Source organism: Nicrophorus vespilloides, unplaced genomic scaffold (assembly GCF_001412225.1).
Source record: "Nicrophorus vespilloides isolate i.1.1-1 unplaced genomic scaffold, Nicve_v1.0, whole genome shotgun sequence".
Classification (NCBI taxonomy): domain Eukaryota; kingdom Metazoa; phylum Arthropoda; class Insecta; order Coleoptera; family Silphidae; genus Nicrophorus; species Nicrophorus vespilloides.
In genome coordinates, this window is record NW_017099782.1 from 69,134 (window position 1) to 85,976 (window position 16,843).

At 31.1% G+C, this 16,843-nt stretch overlaps 2 protein-coding genes across 3 annotated transcripts in view; one reads left to right on the forward strand and one right to left on the reverse strand.

The window, feature by feature from the left end:
- Positions 1–9,820, forward strand: part of LOC108565566 (alkaline phosphatase-like) — a gene marked incomplete at its 5' end in the record, with an annotated part of 65,685 nt that extends 55,865 nt beyond the window's left edge. The window contains 4 exons of the mRNA XM_017925100.1: positions 5,503–5,643; positions 6,611–6,805; positions 6,867–7,040; positions 9,007–9,820. Coding sequence (XP_017780589.1) covers positions 5,503–5,643; positions 6,611–6,805; positions 6,867–7,040; positions 9,007–9,353 — 857 coding nt within the window. The remainder of the gene's footprint in view (positions 1–5,502; positions 5,644–6,610; positions 6,806–6,866; positions 7,041–9,006) is intronic.
- Positions 9,821–12,223: 2,403 nt separating this feature from the next.
- LOC108565576 lies at positions 12,224–15,605 on the reverse strand. Of its 2 annotated transcripts, none has more exons than XM_017925114.1 (3): positions 15,532–15,605; positions 12,573–12,752; positions 12,224–12,517 (listed from the first exon to the last, which is right to left on the reverse strand). In XM_017925114.1, the coding sequence occupies exons 1-3, from the start codon at positions 15,578–15,580 to the stop codon at positions 12,297–12,299; spliced, it is 450 nt and encodes a 149-aa protein (XP_017780603.1). In that variant the 5' UTR covers positions 15,581–15,605; the 3' UTR covers positions 12,224–12,296. The 2 variants fall into 2 exon arrangements, with proteins under 2 accessions (XP_017780603.1, XP_017780602.1); XM_017925113.1 differs by lacking the exons at positions 12,224–12,517; positions 12,573–12,752 and adding exons at positions 12,783–13,012; positions 13,070–13,270 and having other exon boundaries at positions 15,532–15,604.
- Between the last annotated feature and the right edge of the window lie 1,238 nt (positions 15,606–16,843).

Below are 16,843 nucleotides of genomic sequence, written 5' to 3' on the forward strand. Positions count from 1 at the left end.
TGCATAAGTACACCGAACACACAATTCGTCCATCCGGTGATCAACAAAAACTAAGAATTGCAGGAAGCTGCAGCTTTATAACTTTAGCTTAATAACTTTCTAATATTAAAACTTGAGATGAGTATTGATATAAATACTCGCATCCAAGTGTTTGTTCGCGTTGATTAAACTTATATCAAACATAATTCTCAGTAATTAACAAACACTTGAAGTAAGGATCAAAACTTTATCTTCATGAGTGGATGCTCGTGAAAACTTTAAATTAATTATGATAAAAAATATTTAATTATTCAAATTTTTTATGGAAATATAGTAATTGTATATCTCAACTTAAATGGTAGTTTCTAATTTATTTCATACGAATATTTAATATTTATATAATCATAATAAAAATAACAATAATTATTTAAAAGCAGTTATGCTAATTTACCGTACTGTTTGAAACCGTACTTATCGAGGATTTTAAAACCGAATAAAAATAATCTACAAAAAGAAGATTACCGTATTGAAAAAAAAAAATTGAGTTCAATTAAAATTTAGTTTGTTTTAAATATTCAAACCGTTCAGTTGTGAATCCGCACTATCCAAAGTATGCTTGTTTTTCTAATTTCTATAAAATTTTGTTTTTTTTAGTGAATACATCTAAAAAATTAATCATGCTCTCACCAGATCAATAATTATTTTTAGTTGAATAACTCTTTTTAGCATATTTACCAATCATAATAAAAATGTTAGAAAGAAATAAAAAATATATGATGCAACTTGGATGTGAATAAAATTATTTCATAGCAACATTTTCTTCTTTACATTCATTATTTATATACAGTGAAACTTCATTTGATAAAAAATCGAAACAATTCTACTTGCCTGATATACAAATTGCTAATGTGTACGTTGTAAACAAAATTCTGAAGCCAGAAACTGATGCGGGTTCTTTTGGTTTTATATTTGGGAACCAAATTGTTTAAGTACCGAAATGTACGAGCATCACGTGTAAATATAGTGTAAAAATTGGACACTTTTTCACAATTATATAAATAATATTTATCTACTTTTTATGTAGATAAATGATTTATTTTTTCTCAAAATTTCTTTATCATTTCTGGATGCGTATTAGTCATGTCATACATTTATATATGTAGGTTACCAGTTAGTAAACTACGTAATACAGAAAGGAGGAAACCTATGTTACATGTTTTTGTATGGATTTTTTTTTTGCGAGTTAAAACCTGACATGTTCCCTAATTGTACTGAAGCCTAATGGGTATGCTGCACATTTAGCTGTAGGTAATTGCGCAAATAGGGATTGATGGGATCAGGATAGGGCGATCCAAGGCGGCTAACGAAAAGTCTGTGGATTAGACCCGCAGGGTTCGAAGCCCTGCCCAGTCTATCCAAACACACAGCCATACATCAATTAGGGCGATTTATGTGGCGAGATTCGCGGATGAATAAAAATTAAGTGATTTAACGGTGAACCCCGAATGAGCTGACAGTTAATTACGGGAGCGCCGATGTCATCCTGCCGGAGGAAATCCTGCATGAGTATGAAATTGATATACCTAATTAAAGGGCCATTGTCGCTGGGAAAATGCGCTCGAGCGGGGTAACGCATTTCATTTTCCACTATAATCGAATGACGTTTTCACGCTCGCATCTCTGGGTCTTGAAAATTATACAAAACTGCGCACTCCAATCAATTTAGTTGTTATTATTGCAAAGTAGTATTATCTCATTGTGCGCAAAACCGCGCTGAAGACAGCCATTAAAGTGTCGCAGAAACAGTTTAATTTTTAATTATTGCGCACGGAATCGTAATGAAGTTACAAAGCGAGTTTTCAAGCAAACAGTAATTGCGCGAATTTAACAAGTAATTAGGTCCTTTCTCCAAATGAACGCAAGAGGGGAATCGTAGCGCCAATAATAATAATAATATTTAATCCTTTTGGCCCAAATAAAAAGAAAAACCCCGTCTTTCCCCCGTCTTCAGTACCATGCATCTCCGGGCGTATAATACATTTCTTGCTCAAACGTTAAATCCTAAACTCCTGCAAACGATATATCTTTCCAACTCCCAGGACCAACAAAAGTGCGGGGCGAGTGGGATTTCTTTTAATTTTATTGCTACCCGAGCACATACACATACACTCACTCTCACGTACACAGGAGTGCGCGTTTGCTGGAATTTATAAACCTCGTCGTAAAACTTTTAAATTAAATCAAATAAATTTTGAGAGCGCTCTCCGAAAATACACCTTCGCTTCCATCCGAAATCCCAGTAATGGATCGATTTCTTTAATGCATGATATTTGACCTTGCTCATCGTAAAACTATTGTATTGTCGTGGCCGACCATTTTATTATCATCTATTGTATAATTATATGTATATTTGTTAGATCTACCATTTTTTCTTAATTATTACAAATAACATTTCACGTATCCATCATATATAAAAACGGATAATTGTTCGTGATGAAATCATATAGTTGCGTCTGCTTTATCAACACTCAATAGCCTTTTTCCGCCCTTAAATATTTGGTCAAAACTGATTTTGTATCTCCGAAATAATACTCTCACGCAGCACCTTTTTGAAATTGATACATTTTTGTATTATATAATTTAGTCATAGTTGAAGGGCCGAAAGGTGAACATAGTCTTACTTGGAGAGTCCAGGAAATAACACTTACTTCCTAATTATTAACTTAAGAGGAAAATGTAACTCTTAGTTTACAATCCATGAGATCAACACTTGTATAGTTGACTTCTCAATAAAAACACTGATATTTGCAATAATACTAATTAAGAATATTGCATTTAATACTCATAAACCCCTTCTACAACGAAATATCTTTGAGATAATCCAGAGATTTCTTACACGACAGTATTTCAAGTTCATTCATTATATTTACTTGATAATAGTTTATTATAAAACAACATTTTGAGAACTTCAAGACTACTTAATACTCAATACTTGTTAAATAACTATTAGATATAATTAAATACATTAAGTACAGCAATATCACAAATAGTCCGAACTCTTTAAATATGCAAACCTAAAGAACTTATGCATCATTCATTTTTTATCCCTATATATAAATTCAATAATATTAATTTATTTATTTGTCTGCTGTTTTAATCTGAACTTCTAAATATTTAAAGAAAATCTTTGGAAATTTTGCTCTTCAATGATGTAGGAGATCTCAGTTAAAATTATATATCATCCAACATTAAATAGTAATGGAAAATAGTCGGTATTTGTATGAATACTATTTTCTAAAAGTTGTGAATCGAATTTCTTAGTCTAACGGCAGAATGCAGTCAAACTAAAACTAACTTGTACTTGGTGAGGTGATAAAGTTGAAGGTTTAACAGAAATGTATAGCTACTGGTGTAAAATATAATTCTGGTAGAGTAAATAGGTAATATATAGAATAACTAGTTAAAATATCAAATAATAAAAATAATCTATAATTTAACTATTGTATATCGTTTTTTATTAAACTAGTTATTTTATGGAATATCGGAATACTTGCTTTAATGGCGACATAAACTAAATCATATTAATATATAGCAAATAGGTAAATTTAGAGCTTTTATAGACTTCGAGTAAACTAAGTTATACAGAATTAGCGTTAATAGAGGAAGCGGTAAATAAGTTTTTACAATATATTCAAGAAATGAGAAGTTGCTAGATTAATTGTTATATAAGTTATTAACATTATTTAATAACATTATTTGAATTTTCAATAAGTACATTTGAAACACTAACTAAATTAATAAAAAAATATTGAATCAATTATTAAAAATATGGAGACTTAAGAATGAAATAAATTAGTGATTGACATTTTATTAATTAATTATACTTTACAAAATTTGACTTTAGAATTTATCATTTATTTTTAAAGTGCTACACCTATTTTATTACTTTTCAAGTATTTTGATTGAGTTGTTACATAAGTCCGTTCGTATTTTGGTGCGTACACGTTGAATAGTTAGGTAGGAGGGAATATTTTGATAACAAGAGTTGTAGTGTACATTTGTGGCTACATTTTAGTGTAAAATTTATTGAATTTTCTAATCTAATTTGTGACATTGTGTAGAGTGAAATTCAGAAAAGATATTTTTTCATATAATACAATATATATAGTGAGGAAATTTAGCCAGAGATTTTCTGACAGTTACTATTTATTATCTATATATTTATTTAACAATTTTTATTGACCCATTTAAGACCAAAGGGCGTATCTACAATATCTCAATCCTAAGAAATACAAGCAATATGATTTGATACAGATAGTACTTGAATGATTAAATGTAAATTTTTCATTAAGTTAAGTTTTCTTCACAAAATATTCTGATTTTAATTTGCTTTTTATACTGTGATAACTTTTCTGATATTCCGATGTAAATCCTTGTACTGAGATCAACAAATTCTTGAAAAGTTGTCAATATTATTTATTAAAGGTATCGCAATTCTAGGAAAGCATTGAGTTTTTTCTTTCGTTTTGTAATTAGGCAACGAATCAAGTTTTGCAAGCAGGCGACAGCACCGCTGTTTCCATGCATATACTACGCATTCGTCTGTCGACTTGTTTTGTACGTCTGTATGTATGGAAACAGAAATGTGTCGGTACATTTCCACATGCACAAATACTCTCTGGCATACAAAATGTAACATAGTATAATGAGAAGTCGAATAGTTGACAACTGCAGCGCGCACATATATCTGGCTGGCGTTGTGGAAACTACACACACACTGAAGTTTGTTACATAAAATCTCGGTCGACCATCAAAACCAAACACTGGCGAAAACTGAATTTCCTGGCCTGTCCATTGGGTGGGGGAGAGGAGGTCGGTAAAGTTTGTCCGTTTCTACCGGGAAACGGAAGGATCTCGAAGCGCACATAGGAGTAGAGGAGAGATATGAGGCGAAATGGAAAGTGGACACTACTGGCCAACTCCGTACGTCCGCACGGCCCCTTAAGTGGATTTCTAATTTTCCGCATCGAATCGCGTTCGGGTCTCCCCTTTTATTGGATTCGAATTGAATTCAATAAAAAAAACAAACAAAAAGAAACGAGAAAGAAAAAACTAAAAATAAAATCCTCTTTTGATGATTTTCTATAAAACATACATTTCCCGTGTCTCTCCAACTAATTGGAATTCTCTTATTGATCTTGCGACTCAAAGGACGTTAAAGTAGCGTAGGCGATAAATACAAATTTATCGAACATGCAATTGCATTCCTTTAGAATTCACATCCCACCTGTAATTCAATTCAATTTAACTGAAAGCGTGAACATCCCTCCATATTCCATACATAATTATCCCATTACATCCATTATTGATATTTATTTGCATCATTATTACCTTCCGGATTAATGTAATAATAATAATAATAGTTCTAGCAGTGGAATTAATATTGGTAACAATCATTAAAGTGAAATTCCGTCTGTTTCTCCTGTTCTTTGTTTATGTGGAATGTTTTGATTTTATTTGTAGGATTGTTTTCGTATTCTCACATGGACTTCGAGGCCGACAGGGATCCGGGCCCAACGGGCGATCCCTCTCTTGCAGACATGACCCGTTCGGCCCTCTCGATTCTACTCAAGAATCCCAAAGGATTCTTCCTGTTTGTCGAAGGTGAGAACATCTGTAAATTGATTCCTCCGAGTCGGCCGCACAAGAGAGAAAACTTTCGTGAAATTGAATTTTCCTCAATTGCGTAATATCCATTTGTTCCTTGATTTTTTTCTTGTATTCTGCTTTCTGGTCCGATTTTTTTTATTCAATTCCCATGGAGACAAATCATTTTAAATTTAAGAAAGCTAAATCAAAACTTTTACAATAGTTATCCATTAAATTTTTCGATTCGTTTAACAATGAACACATACATTTCAAGTATACAGCAGCATAGTGCGACGCCAATATCCCGGACTGTTTGAAACCGGACTTATCGAGGACCGCATAAAAATTTTATTACTGTTTATTTTCTATGATTTTAATTTTGAATATTTTAGTCGACTTTGGGTTTGCTAAATAGTGTTATTCTTCAAACTACCATTAATTAAAAAGTTTTTCTTATGCAGGTTATAATGAAAACTTTTTTAATTAATGTTAGTTTGAATGACACAATTATTTAGTTCACGAGTTTTTTAATGTCATATAAAGACTTCTTGCAAAAGATATCAGAAGTTATTCTAAAATAGTATTTAAAATCTTATATAATAATTAAATAATTTGCAAATTCACTAAATAACTGTATTAAAAACTTTCATTTATATATAGTGGAACCTAATTCATTTCTAAAGACTATTCGAAAACGGAATTATTCAAAAACCGAAACCATTATCCCCATGAGAATTAATATAAAATATTATGAAACCGATTATTTGTTTGGAAATCTGTCCTTTTTTGTTTGTTTGAGAACCGAGGTTCTTTGGTACTATTATATCTAGTAATATTTAGTTTGAGATTACTTCAAAGTCATTGATTTTATTTTAAAAAATCTACAAAATAAATATGAAGACTACAAAATAAATGTAACATTGTTGGTATAAGTTTTAATTTTTGTCTGCAGGATTAATGATGTGTTTATTTTTGTTTTCAGGAGGCCGGATAGATCACGCTCATCATTACAATAACGCTTACAGAGCATTAGACGAGACATTGGCGATGGAGACTGCCCTTTTGGCGGCTTTGGCTTTGGTTAATCCGACCGAGACCCTCCTCGTGCTCACATCTGACCATTCCCACGTGCTGACAATGGGCGGACAGGCGACGCCTCGCGGCCATCCCATTCTTGGTAAACACACCGGTCCACAAACAAAAGGTCAGCAAATCCTGATTCGCTTTACTTTCCGCAGGACCCGACAGCAAAGTCTCCGACGTCGATGGTCAACCCTACACTATGATCCTGTATGGCAACGGACCTGGATTCAGCACTCCGCGCATCATACCAATCAACACTACGACTGCCACTGAAGACCGAAACCAGATTCACGGATCCGCAGTTCCCAGACAATGGGCCACCCATGGAGGTATTATTATTACCCATTAAAATATTAATTAAGACAGGGTTTCAATGATATAAGTATTTTTTTGTAAAAAAATCCTATTTCTTTTATTGGTAGTAAGTTTATATTTGAGTATGTACAAATAGTAAAGCTATTTGAACTGTAACCTTAATAATAACTTATTATTTTTAGTATTCTCACAATATGTGATATAAGACATAAATTCACAAATTACAGTTTTATCGTTTTCCATGATATCATCATGTCAATTATGAAACATAATCCAATACAAATAAAAATTTGACTAAATATTTTTTTAAAACCGCATAAAACTAAATCAATGAGTTACAATATACCGAAAATCGCATAAAAGGGTTTATTAAATTTCAGAAAAATAATTAGTCTAAGTATATTCTTTCTGAATTTTTTTTTCATAATTTTATAAAAACGTTAACAATCATAGACAAGTTTATTAGATTTCAGAAAAATATAATCTTAACATATTCCTTCTAAATTTATACGGAAAAAAATTACAAAAAAAAATACAGAATTTTTTTATGAAAGTTAATCTTTCTTCACATTTTTTTCTTTAGAATTATCGTCGCTATATGAGATTGTTCGGCATAATTTGCGAACTGGTTCGAAATCAGTTCAGAATTATCATCTTTTTCGATGAAATGGTTTGCCAATTTGTGTCAAAACGTGTCAAAATGTCCTAAAATAGTTACTTTAAAAAAATTCTTTTTGAAATAAAAACCGCATAACTTCAAAACCGCATAAAAAGAGTACGCATAAAAAGAGGACCGAGTGTATTCACAATGCAACTCCATGAACTCTTGGCTGTGCTCGTCCACAAGATCATCCATATAATTCCACATCCAACCCCGTGATATAACGTGACAATCTTGTTGAATACAGGCTCCACAGGTACTGTCTCAAACCCCTCAAAGTAAAATTCGAAAACGCTCTCCGGCCAAAATTTCTTCCAAAGTAGAAATGAGGGTTCTCTTGGTAAACTTTTCCCACGCCTTTTCGATAATCTTGAGTCAGGCAATGATATGGAAGTGATATTTCCATAAATGTCTAATATTAATATTAAAATCCTCAAAACAATGCTCGAAGAGTGTAGAGTAGTAGAGTAGATCAGAGGTGGCCAACTTTTGTGTACATAAAATCTACTTTTTATCTTAAAAATGTGTGGAGATCTACATGTTGTCATAGGCGCAGTCTAAGTAGGAGGAGGTGTGAAATACATGCTATGTTCATATATATAAAATAACATAAACTTGCGCGATCGACCAAAATTGGCTTCGCGATCGACTTGTTGGCTAACCCTGATGTAGAGCTTGTTAAAGTTCCGTGACATTATTTCTTCTCGCCACTTGTTAAACGTGTCATTCTTATACAAATTATTTTGAGTTATGCGAATTACTCGTTACGAAAAGTGCTCGTTAACCGAGGTTCCACTGTATTTTGAATTGAAGTTGTAGAATTATGGCAATGCTACGATTTACTACGACGTTTTATGTTACAATTTTCTTGTAAATTATTCATCGGTTCTAATGCTGTTAGAAAGTTTATATATAAATTTGTATTAGCTCCAATTTTTAATTGGGGTTTTCTGCTCCGAAAATAGTATTTTATCATTTATTTTCCTATTCTAATTAAACTTTACAATATCTAGTTAATTTTTTATCTATTTATTTACTAAATCAAGCTATATGAAACTTGATAGTGTGATCATACTTGATTTCGTAAAACTTTTAGCCTTAACGATACATAAGTAAGAAGCGTTTAGTAAGACGATTAAGATTCATTCAAATGTTTTGTAGATAATAACATAAAACAAGAGGCTAATTAAGTTTTGCATTATGGACTTTGAGATTTTACGTGTTATGCTATTACACTATTACATTAGTTAATTGAAATTTGATTGAAATCATAAATTTATAAAGGTTCTGTAACTGTAATAAATGTTGTTTTTTGTTAGGTGAGGATGTACCGGTGTACGCATTAGGTCCACTTGCTACAACCCTGTTCACCGGCACCTTCGACCAGAGCTACATACCGCACGCCATCGCGTACAGCGCCTGCCTGGGGGAGCATCGCCTGCGGTGCCAGGGCTTCGATAACTACACCGCATCGCCGCCGGCTCCATCATGCGTGGCGCCCGAGGTGTCCAGCGTATCTGCAGGATCCCCGGTAGTCATCGCCAGCAGCGTGATGGCTGATGACGGATCGCACACCAAGTCATCCACGTCATCGCCGCCGGCCGCTTTTTGCCTGGTGCTCCTTCCTTTGATCTCCAGCGGCCTCGTCTTCTTCGCGGCTACGTAAACGGCAGACAGCTGCCTTCAGTTAACCACAGTGTTTCGAATGAGAGTTTCGCCGTTCTTTTATACGGGTGTCAGGGTACCGTGACAATACACGCCCATCTTCCATGCAACGTCCATTCTATCCGAAGAACGGACGCAGTGGAACTGTAAATTGCATTATCTCTGTACATAATATATTTAAAAAGAAAAAGCATCGATGAGTGTGTACATAATCTAATTCATTATGATTCTATTTAATGACCAAATTGTGATTTTTTGTATATACAAGTATATGGTAAGTAGCGAAACGGAACGGTCGAGCAGCAGCAGCACATTTGAACCCGCGCACGGATCCATCGATATCCACATTCAATTGCGTTTGTTATACGTCGAACGAAACGTAATCGACTACAAACATACAGCAACAACCCAAAAAAAGTAAAGTAAAATATAAAATAAAGAAAATTAAAGTACATATATTATAAACAAAATTTAAAAGACGAATACAAAACTCGTATATTGTATATTTAATTGATGTTTCATTTAATTGTAAATTTTATGATGAATATATATGATTCTACATTAACATCATTTATTTACGCTATTTTAATAATAACAGTAATATATTTTCCCTTTAACTACAAATAATGAAACGCAAGAATTTCATTTTCTATTTCAGGTAAGTAAACTCTATACAATAATAATGCAATTTAAATATAAATATTAAATAACTCTTTACAATAAATGAAATAACATTCATAAAATATAATTTTAATGAATTTATTACATGTAATGTAGTAATCAATAATAGCAACGTTTATATATAATACCCCTATCTCTCGTTTTACACGGTAGATAGTATTTTGATAAAAACACGTAAATCGATTATTTTTTAATATTTATTGATTAATTTATTTTTAAACGACGAAAATATGTAAAACGAGTACCGTGTAAAAAGAGGGATACTTAAAAGAGGTGTACTTAATATGTAAAATCGAATATTTTTTATAATATATCATGACACTATGATTCATTATTTCATTCCTGAAAGTAGAAAAAAAAGTTTTTAATCAAAATTTAGAAATAATTCTATTAATTAAATCTCAATTGATCGAATTCTGCTATTAAAATTGAAATTATTTATTAGGGAAAAAAGTAGTTGAGTATGGTGCATATGTGTACCAACAAGGTTTTAACTGTATATGTATATCTATATATTTTTTTTAATGTTTATTGCATCAGTCGTACAAAAACAAAACATATACAGAAATAAAAACTGATACAAAGAGCTATTTATTTATGACTATTAACTCAATAAATGTTGAATTTCCATAAGACTGGTTACAGCAGTGAAAACATCGACTGGTATACTTATGTAACGTACAATGAAATATAAATTATTGAAACCAATAAACGAATAATACTTATCTGAGTGTTCACAGATGCTTTACAAAGAATTTTCTGTAAAGTTTATAATATATTTAGGGCTACATTACAAAATTAATATTAATTGCACAATATTTTTTTTTAATATTTAAAATTTTATTAAATAATTTATGTAATCATCGAACTATTAGAACAATATGTTGTTTAATGTATTCGGTTGGCAACAAAGATATTGCCAATTTTCTGATACAAATGAAATTATATAATTATTCAACTTTATTCAATAATGGTTGAATACAACATCTTTACGATTTACCGATTTTTTTTAAATTGTAGAGTTTAATCTGTCCAGTTAGCGACCATACACACAATACCTTTGTAATCCCACCAAACTGCATAATTTTCTTTTGGTGCATTTCAGCTTTTGATGTTGTTTGCGTTGGTTCATTTTCTTAGGACCATAACCGCTTTCGTTCGATGTTAACTAAACAATATGACAAACTATCCATTTTTCATCACTAGTGATTATCCGTTTAAAAAAGGTTCAATTTAATTTCGTTTGAGATCCGAATCGTAGATTTTAAATTTTTAATGAATCCCAATTGTTGTGTGCGATACATTTAACCTTTCTGCAATCGGAGAGGATTATGGCTTTGATTTGATCATCATCAACTTCCAGATCGCAGTTTATCAATTTCGGCACTGTCTTTCTTTTAGAGCTTTTAGCAGCTTATGTTGCGTTCTTTCCTTTTCGGAAATAATAAAGCAAAATATGACGAAAATGAACGCTTTTATTCTCCATGTTAAAATTGTACCTACACAAACAACTCTCACAAAAAATATACTTAATTTGGGTATTAACAAAGCTAATATTAACAACTGATAAATGCCAGAACTAAATAATTGTAACATTGATAGACGTCATTCAAAAGACACTACTTCCATCCAATTTTTTGTTTTACCTACTTCATATAAAAAGTATTTAATTTAATAAAAATGGATACCAAATTTATGCAAAAAAATACTTCAAATTTTATTTAGTATAATGATTCTATACTTATAATTGTGATAAATATCTAGAATATTTTTTAAATGCATAAAACTAAAAAATCACTTATAATCTATGGCAAATTAAATTAAATCCAGTTTTCTTAAACACAGTCTCTTTTATAAAAAAATAGTTAATAATGAACGACCAGAATAATAAGAAAAAACTTATTACACCTGCAGGCCGCCAAAAAAATATTGAAATTAAATCTAATATAGATATTAAAAAATAAATAATATAATTTCATTTTAAACTATATATTTTGATTGTTATTACCTAATTCTTGTTTCCGCAGACTATAAGTTCTTGTTCTTATTTGTAATATGGATTTAGTTACGTCTTACTACAGTTGCGGTAGATATCTGGATTCCACATTTATTTTACTTATAAGAAATTTTGCTTAAATAAGGTAGGCAACTTTTGAAACATTAATCACTTTTTTTCTTTATTTGGACATAGTATTACAGATATTATAAAAAAAAAATAGTCTTTTATTCATTAATATAACAACAACGTTGTTTATTATGAAAATTAGTGTAATAGAACACCCTTAATGAATAGTAAACTGGCCATCAGCAGTGCGAATGGGTGTCCTGTGATTCTAGAATTACCATTGCAATTATCTAATTCGCAATAGTCACAGGTGTAAGGTTCATTTACATTTTGAAAATCCGATTTCAATTTATTACACTGCGTTGCTAATTCTGTTTTCTCAGTCATCATGCATCCTCTATACGTTTGAATATCGTAAGCTAAAACATCAGTTTATAAAAAAAGAATGGAACTACCAAATCTTTAGATACATACCAAAATGAACGCATAAGGGTGTCTTGCCATTTAACATAGGAGATTGAAATGGTGGTTTGAAGTTGTCGGGATAACCGGATGTACCAAACATCAAGCTCTCACAGTTCACTTCTGTAACATCTTTCAATTTCTCGCAATCGCTGTTGGCACCGCGACACTGATAACATTTGAGGGCATTGGCTATAAAAAATAAATCTCAATATTCGCATCGAAACGTTCTTTTATTAACTAATATTTGTAATATTGAAAGAACATAAACATAGACACAAGAAGCATTATAGTGTGGTGCACATTAAGTTTGCTTGATGAGTTGCAGTAGTTTTCGTCGCAAACATCACATTCAACGGGTATGTTGAGATAGTCGTGGATGGTTTCGCACAAGACCTTCACCTGTTCCGTTGCCCTTTTCATGCAGGTTTTGGTTGTATACGTTTCGAAACCTTCAAAGGTAATATTATAGCACCATTTCTTTCAATGTTGGACTGATCCGGACTTACGGAATGTGACGCAATTCATTTTAGGCATGCCCCTCGCCTCTTCGAGCAGAGGAAATGGAATTTTCGGTGCAAAAAAAGATGGAAGACCCAAAACGGCATCATAACTCTGTTTTTCACAGTCCTGCTCCCATTGCTGTTTCTCTGTGTTCGCCTCACAAGATTCTTCTAGGCTATTGCATTGCCAACAGTCCAATCCAACAGCTTGAACCACCCAAACAAACATTAAGACCATAGATATTGCTAAACACATCTTACAATTTAGACTACATTAAACATCAACATCCATAGAAATGCAACCAAATACAAATACACTTGGTTCTCTTTTTATGCGGTAGATATGTTCCACAGGAAAATGCATAAAAATAAATCGCACAAAAAAGGACTAGACATAATTTTTTAAAACCGCATAAAACTAAATCAATGAGTTACAATATACCGAAAATTGCATAAAAAATGGTTTATTAAATTTCAGAAAAATAATTAGTCTTACTATCATAGACAAGTATATTAAATTTCAAAAAAGTATAATCTTAACATATTCCTTCTAAATTTATACGGAAAAATTTTAGAAAAAATAATACAGAAAATTTTTACGAAAGTTTTTCTTTCGTAAAAATTTAGAATTATCGTCGCTATATGAGAGTGTTCGGCATAATTTGCGAACTGGTTCGAAATCAGTCAGCATATCAGATCTATGTCCTGAAGATAATGATTCTTCACAAGTAAAATTAGTCTCAACTTCGCATGTTGATTTTTTTTCCCTTTGACAATATAATCAGTGATTGAACTTTGCGATGGCTTTACTATTTTTTTGTACAATTCCTGATATCCAGAAATGCAATTCTGAAGCTCGCGTTGAAACTTGAATGCTCGTTCAGAATTATCATCTTTTTCGATGAAATGCTTTGCCAATTTATGTCAAAACGTGTCAAAATGGCCTAAAATAGTTATTTAAAAAAATGCTTCTTGAAATAAAAACCGCATAACTTCAAAACCGCATAAAAAGAGTACGCATAAAAAGAGGACCGAGTATACCTTATAAGAGTTGAAATCATTTTACAAACAGTGTAAAGCAAACACAAATAGCGTAGCATGCAGAGTTGAAGTCTTTTATAAATATTAACATATGAAAATTAAAACTAAATCTTTTCCTACGACCCCAACTTCAAATTTTACGGGATCCTTAAATCCAAATTTGCCTGAGTCATGAAATTTAACATTGCATTGGACCAATATTGTGGCGGATTAAATATAGTTAATAATATTTAAATAATAATTTATAAACCACCAAAGAATGAAGATCAAAAATTAATAATAAGCATAAATATTCAATTCAAGTCTAAATTTATTTTATTTTTTAGATTTTCAAATATACAGAAATGATTCATCTTCACATTTGATAATAAATTTTATTTTATTATAGAAATCTAGTTTTTGTCTAAGATGAAATTAATACTTTTTAGTCTTATCTATGATCATTTTATCATCAATTTCACCTTGCAAAACAATGAGTTTGTTCTCTATATCAATTGAGGTAGAGAGAAAAAAGCAAGTTTATACAATAACAATTTTTCAATAGTTTATCTACCAACCAAATTATCATTCAAATAAACTAATCTATTGATGTATTTGTTATCAAAGAAAACCATACAGTGGAACCTAGCTTAACAAGCACTCAATAGAATTTTCCCGATATAAACTAATGTAATATACGAAAATGCGTTCCATTTTGGAGTCATTTTTCTTACAATTTATTTTGCTCGTTAAGCGAAATGCTCGTTAAGCAAGGTTCCACTGTAGTCATAGGATGAAGCAATAAAAATAGACAATAACACAATATCAAATTACCAGTTTCATACATTTATTTAAAAAATCGCTACAATTAATAAAAAAAATGTATATTATTATTATTGTATTAAGTACAATTTGAAAAACGTAAAATAAAAATCAATAACTATCATCTGTAAAGGGACAATCATTTTTTCAATAAAACTTGTCAATTTGTTAATTTATTTAGACATAATCGATAATTTCTAATCAATAAATTTAATTATGTCATTTAACAAATCCAATTATTATCCTCGCATCTACGTTTTAATTTTATATAATTAATGTAAACCCAGACTAATAAAATGTTCCGAATATTATTTAAATCATATTTACTCCATCAATATCTGTTTTAACAAATAGTTAAAAATTAGTTATAAATAGGTTTGAAAGACGTCAGTTGTCATCCATATGGTCATAAATATGTTAAATAATAATTACAAATAATGCAACAAAACTTACACGTAACATAAGCAATATTTACTAAATTAATTAATTCAGTTAATGACGTTAACATGATAATGAAGAGCGACCCAATTATATAAATTAAGCAGATTATTTTGTGCGACCAAACATAACAATGTCCTATGAATTCATATAATAGATTGATAATAAATTAATAATGATACACCTACCTGTTCCGAAGAGCAAACCAATAGAAAAGAGAACTAAGTAAGCTTTCATATTTCACGAGTGAACGGCTCAAACTCTAACTAAAAAATGAAGCTCGCTCATAAAGTATCAGGGACGTTGATAAATTGCAATATCTATAGATTAGATAAGCATATATGATGTGCTGATAATTACTTTTCACCTATTAAAAATGATATTCCGCGAAATACATTGATAAATGTTTCTTTGCATTTCATCATGTCTAATTTGAATTTGCCTAATGCGTGATGTTGCGTGATTGAAAATTATTAATTTATATAAACTACAGTCCAACCTCGCTTAACGAGAATCTTACTCGTAACGGGTAACTAGTTAAGAAAAAGATGTAGCAGGCACACAATCTAGGACTTCCCTTCTCCTCTTCACTTATTATACGAAAAGTCGCTCATTAAGTGAGTAATTTTTGTTACAATTTCTGTTGCTTGTTATGCGAGATGCTTGTTTCCTCTGTATTTTAGAATAAAATGCAAATATGAATCAAATTGGAATTTTAAATAAATCATAACATAATTGGTAATATCTATTAAGTTTTATTTTTAGTGTCTATGAAATGTATTTAGGAAATACATAAACTGAATAAATTAACGAGAAACAAAGAAATATCTTTAACAAAATATAATTTTTTTAAAAATTCTATGAAAAATTCAGAAACTGAATATTATCACACATATATTATTAATAAACATAAAGAGGCAATATAGTAACATAAATAAGTAAACTTCTCATACTGTGCGTCGCCAAACATACCTTTACAAACTGAATAGGAGGGCAACTTTGACCTACAGAAGTATCAAATGGTGATTTTTGTTTGAAAAAAAAAATACTTTGATTAAAAGTATCTAGCTTATAAAGCTTAAGTTTGAAGACGTTACGTTGTTTAGTATGTGTTTGATCATCAATAGTGAACGCTGTCAGTGAATTTGTAAACATGGAAAAAATTGATACAATACTTTTAATTAAAAGGTCTCAGTCCAACTAATATCAAAGCCAAGCTAGATTCTACTCTGGGGATTCTACTCATTTGTCTACAAAATATTGGGTGGCAGGCTTTAAACGAGGTCGTACGAGCTACCAAAACGATCGTAGCAATGGTCGAACAAATGAGGTGACCACGCCAGGAATGTTGAAAAAAATCTACAAAATAGTATTGAATGACCGTCGACTGAAAGTGCGTGAGCTAGCAGCAATTGTATGCATTTCAAAAAGTTCTGTGCATCACATATTGACTGAAAATTTGGAGATGGGGAACAAGATAGGTGCCGCGTTTGGTCATAA

Coding starts and splice junctions, on each gene's coding strand:
- LOC108565576 (XM_017925113.1), bottom strand. CDS start 15,580: ATGAAAGCTTACTTAGTTCTCTTTTCTATTGGTTTGCTCTTCGGAACA. Junction 13,271..15,531: donor TGGTTTGCTCTTCGGAACAG/GTAGGTGTATCA, acceptor GGGTGGTTCAAG/CTGTTGGATTGGACTGTTGG. Junction 13,013..13,069: donor AATGAATTGCGTCACATTCC/GTAAGTCCGGAT, acceptor TTACCTTTGAAG/GTTTCGAAACGTATACAACC.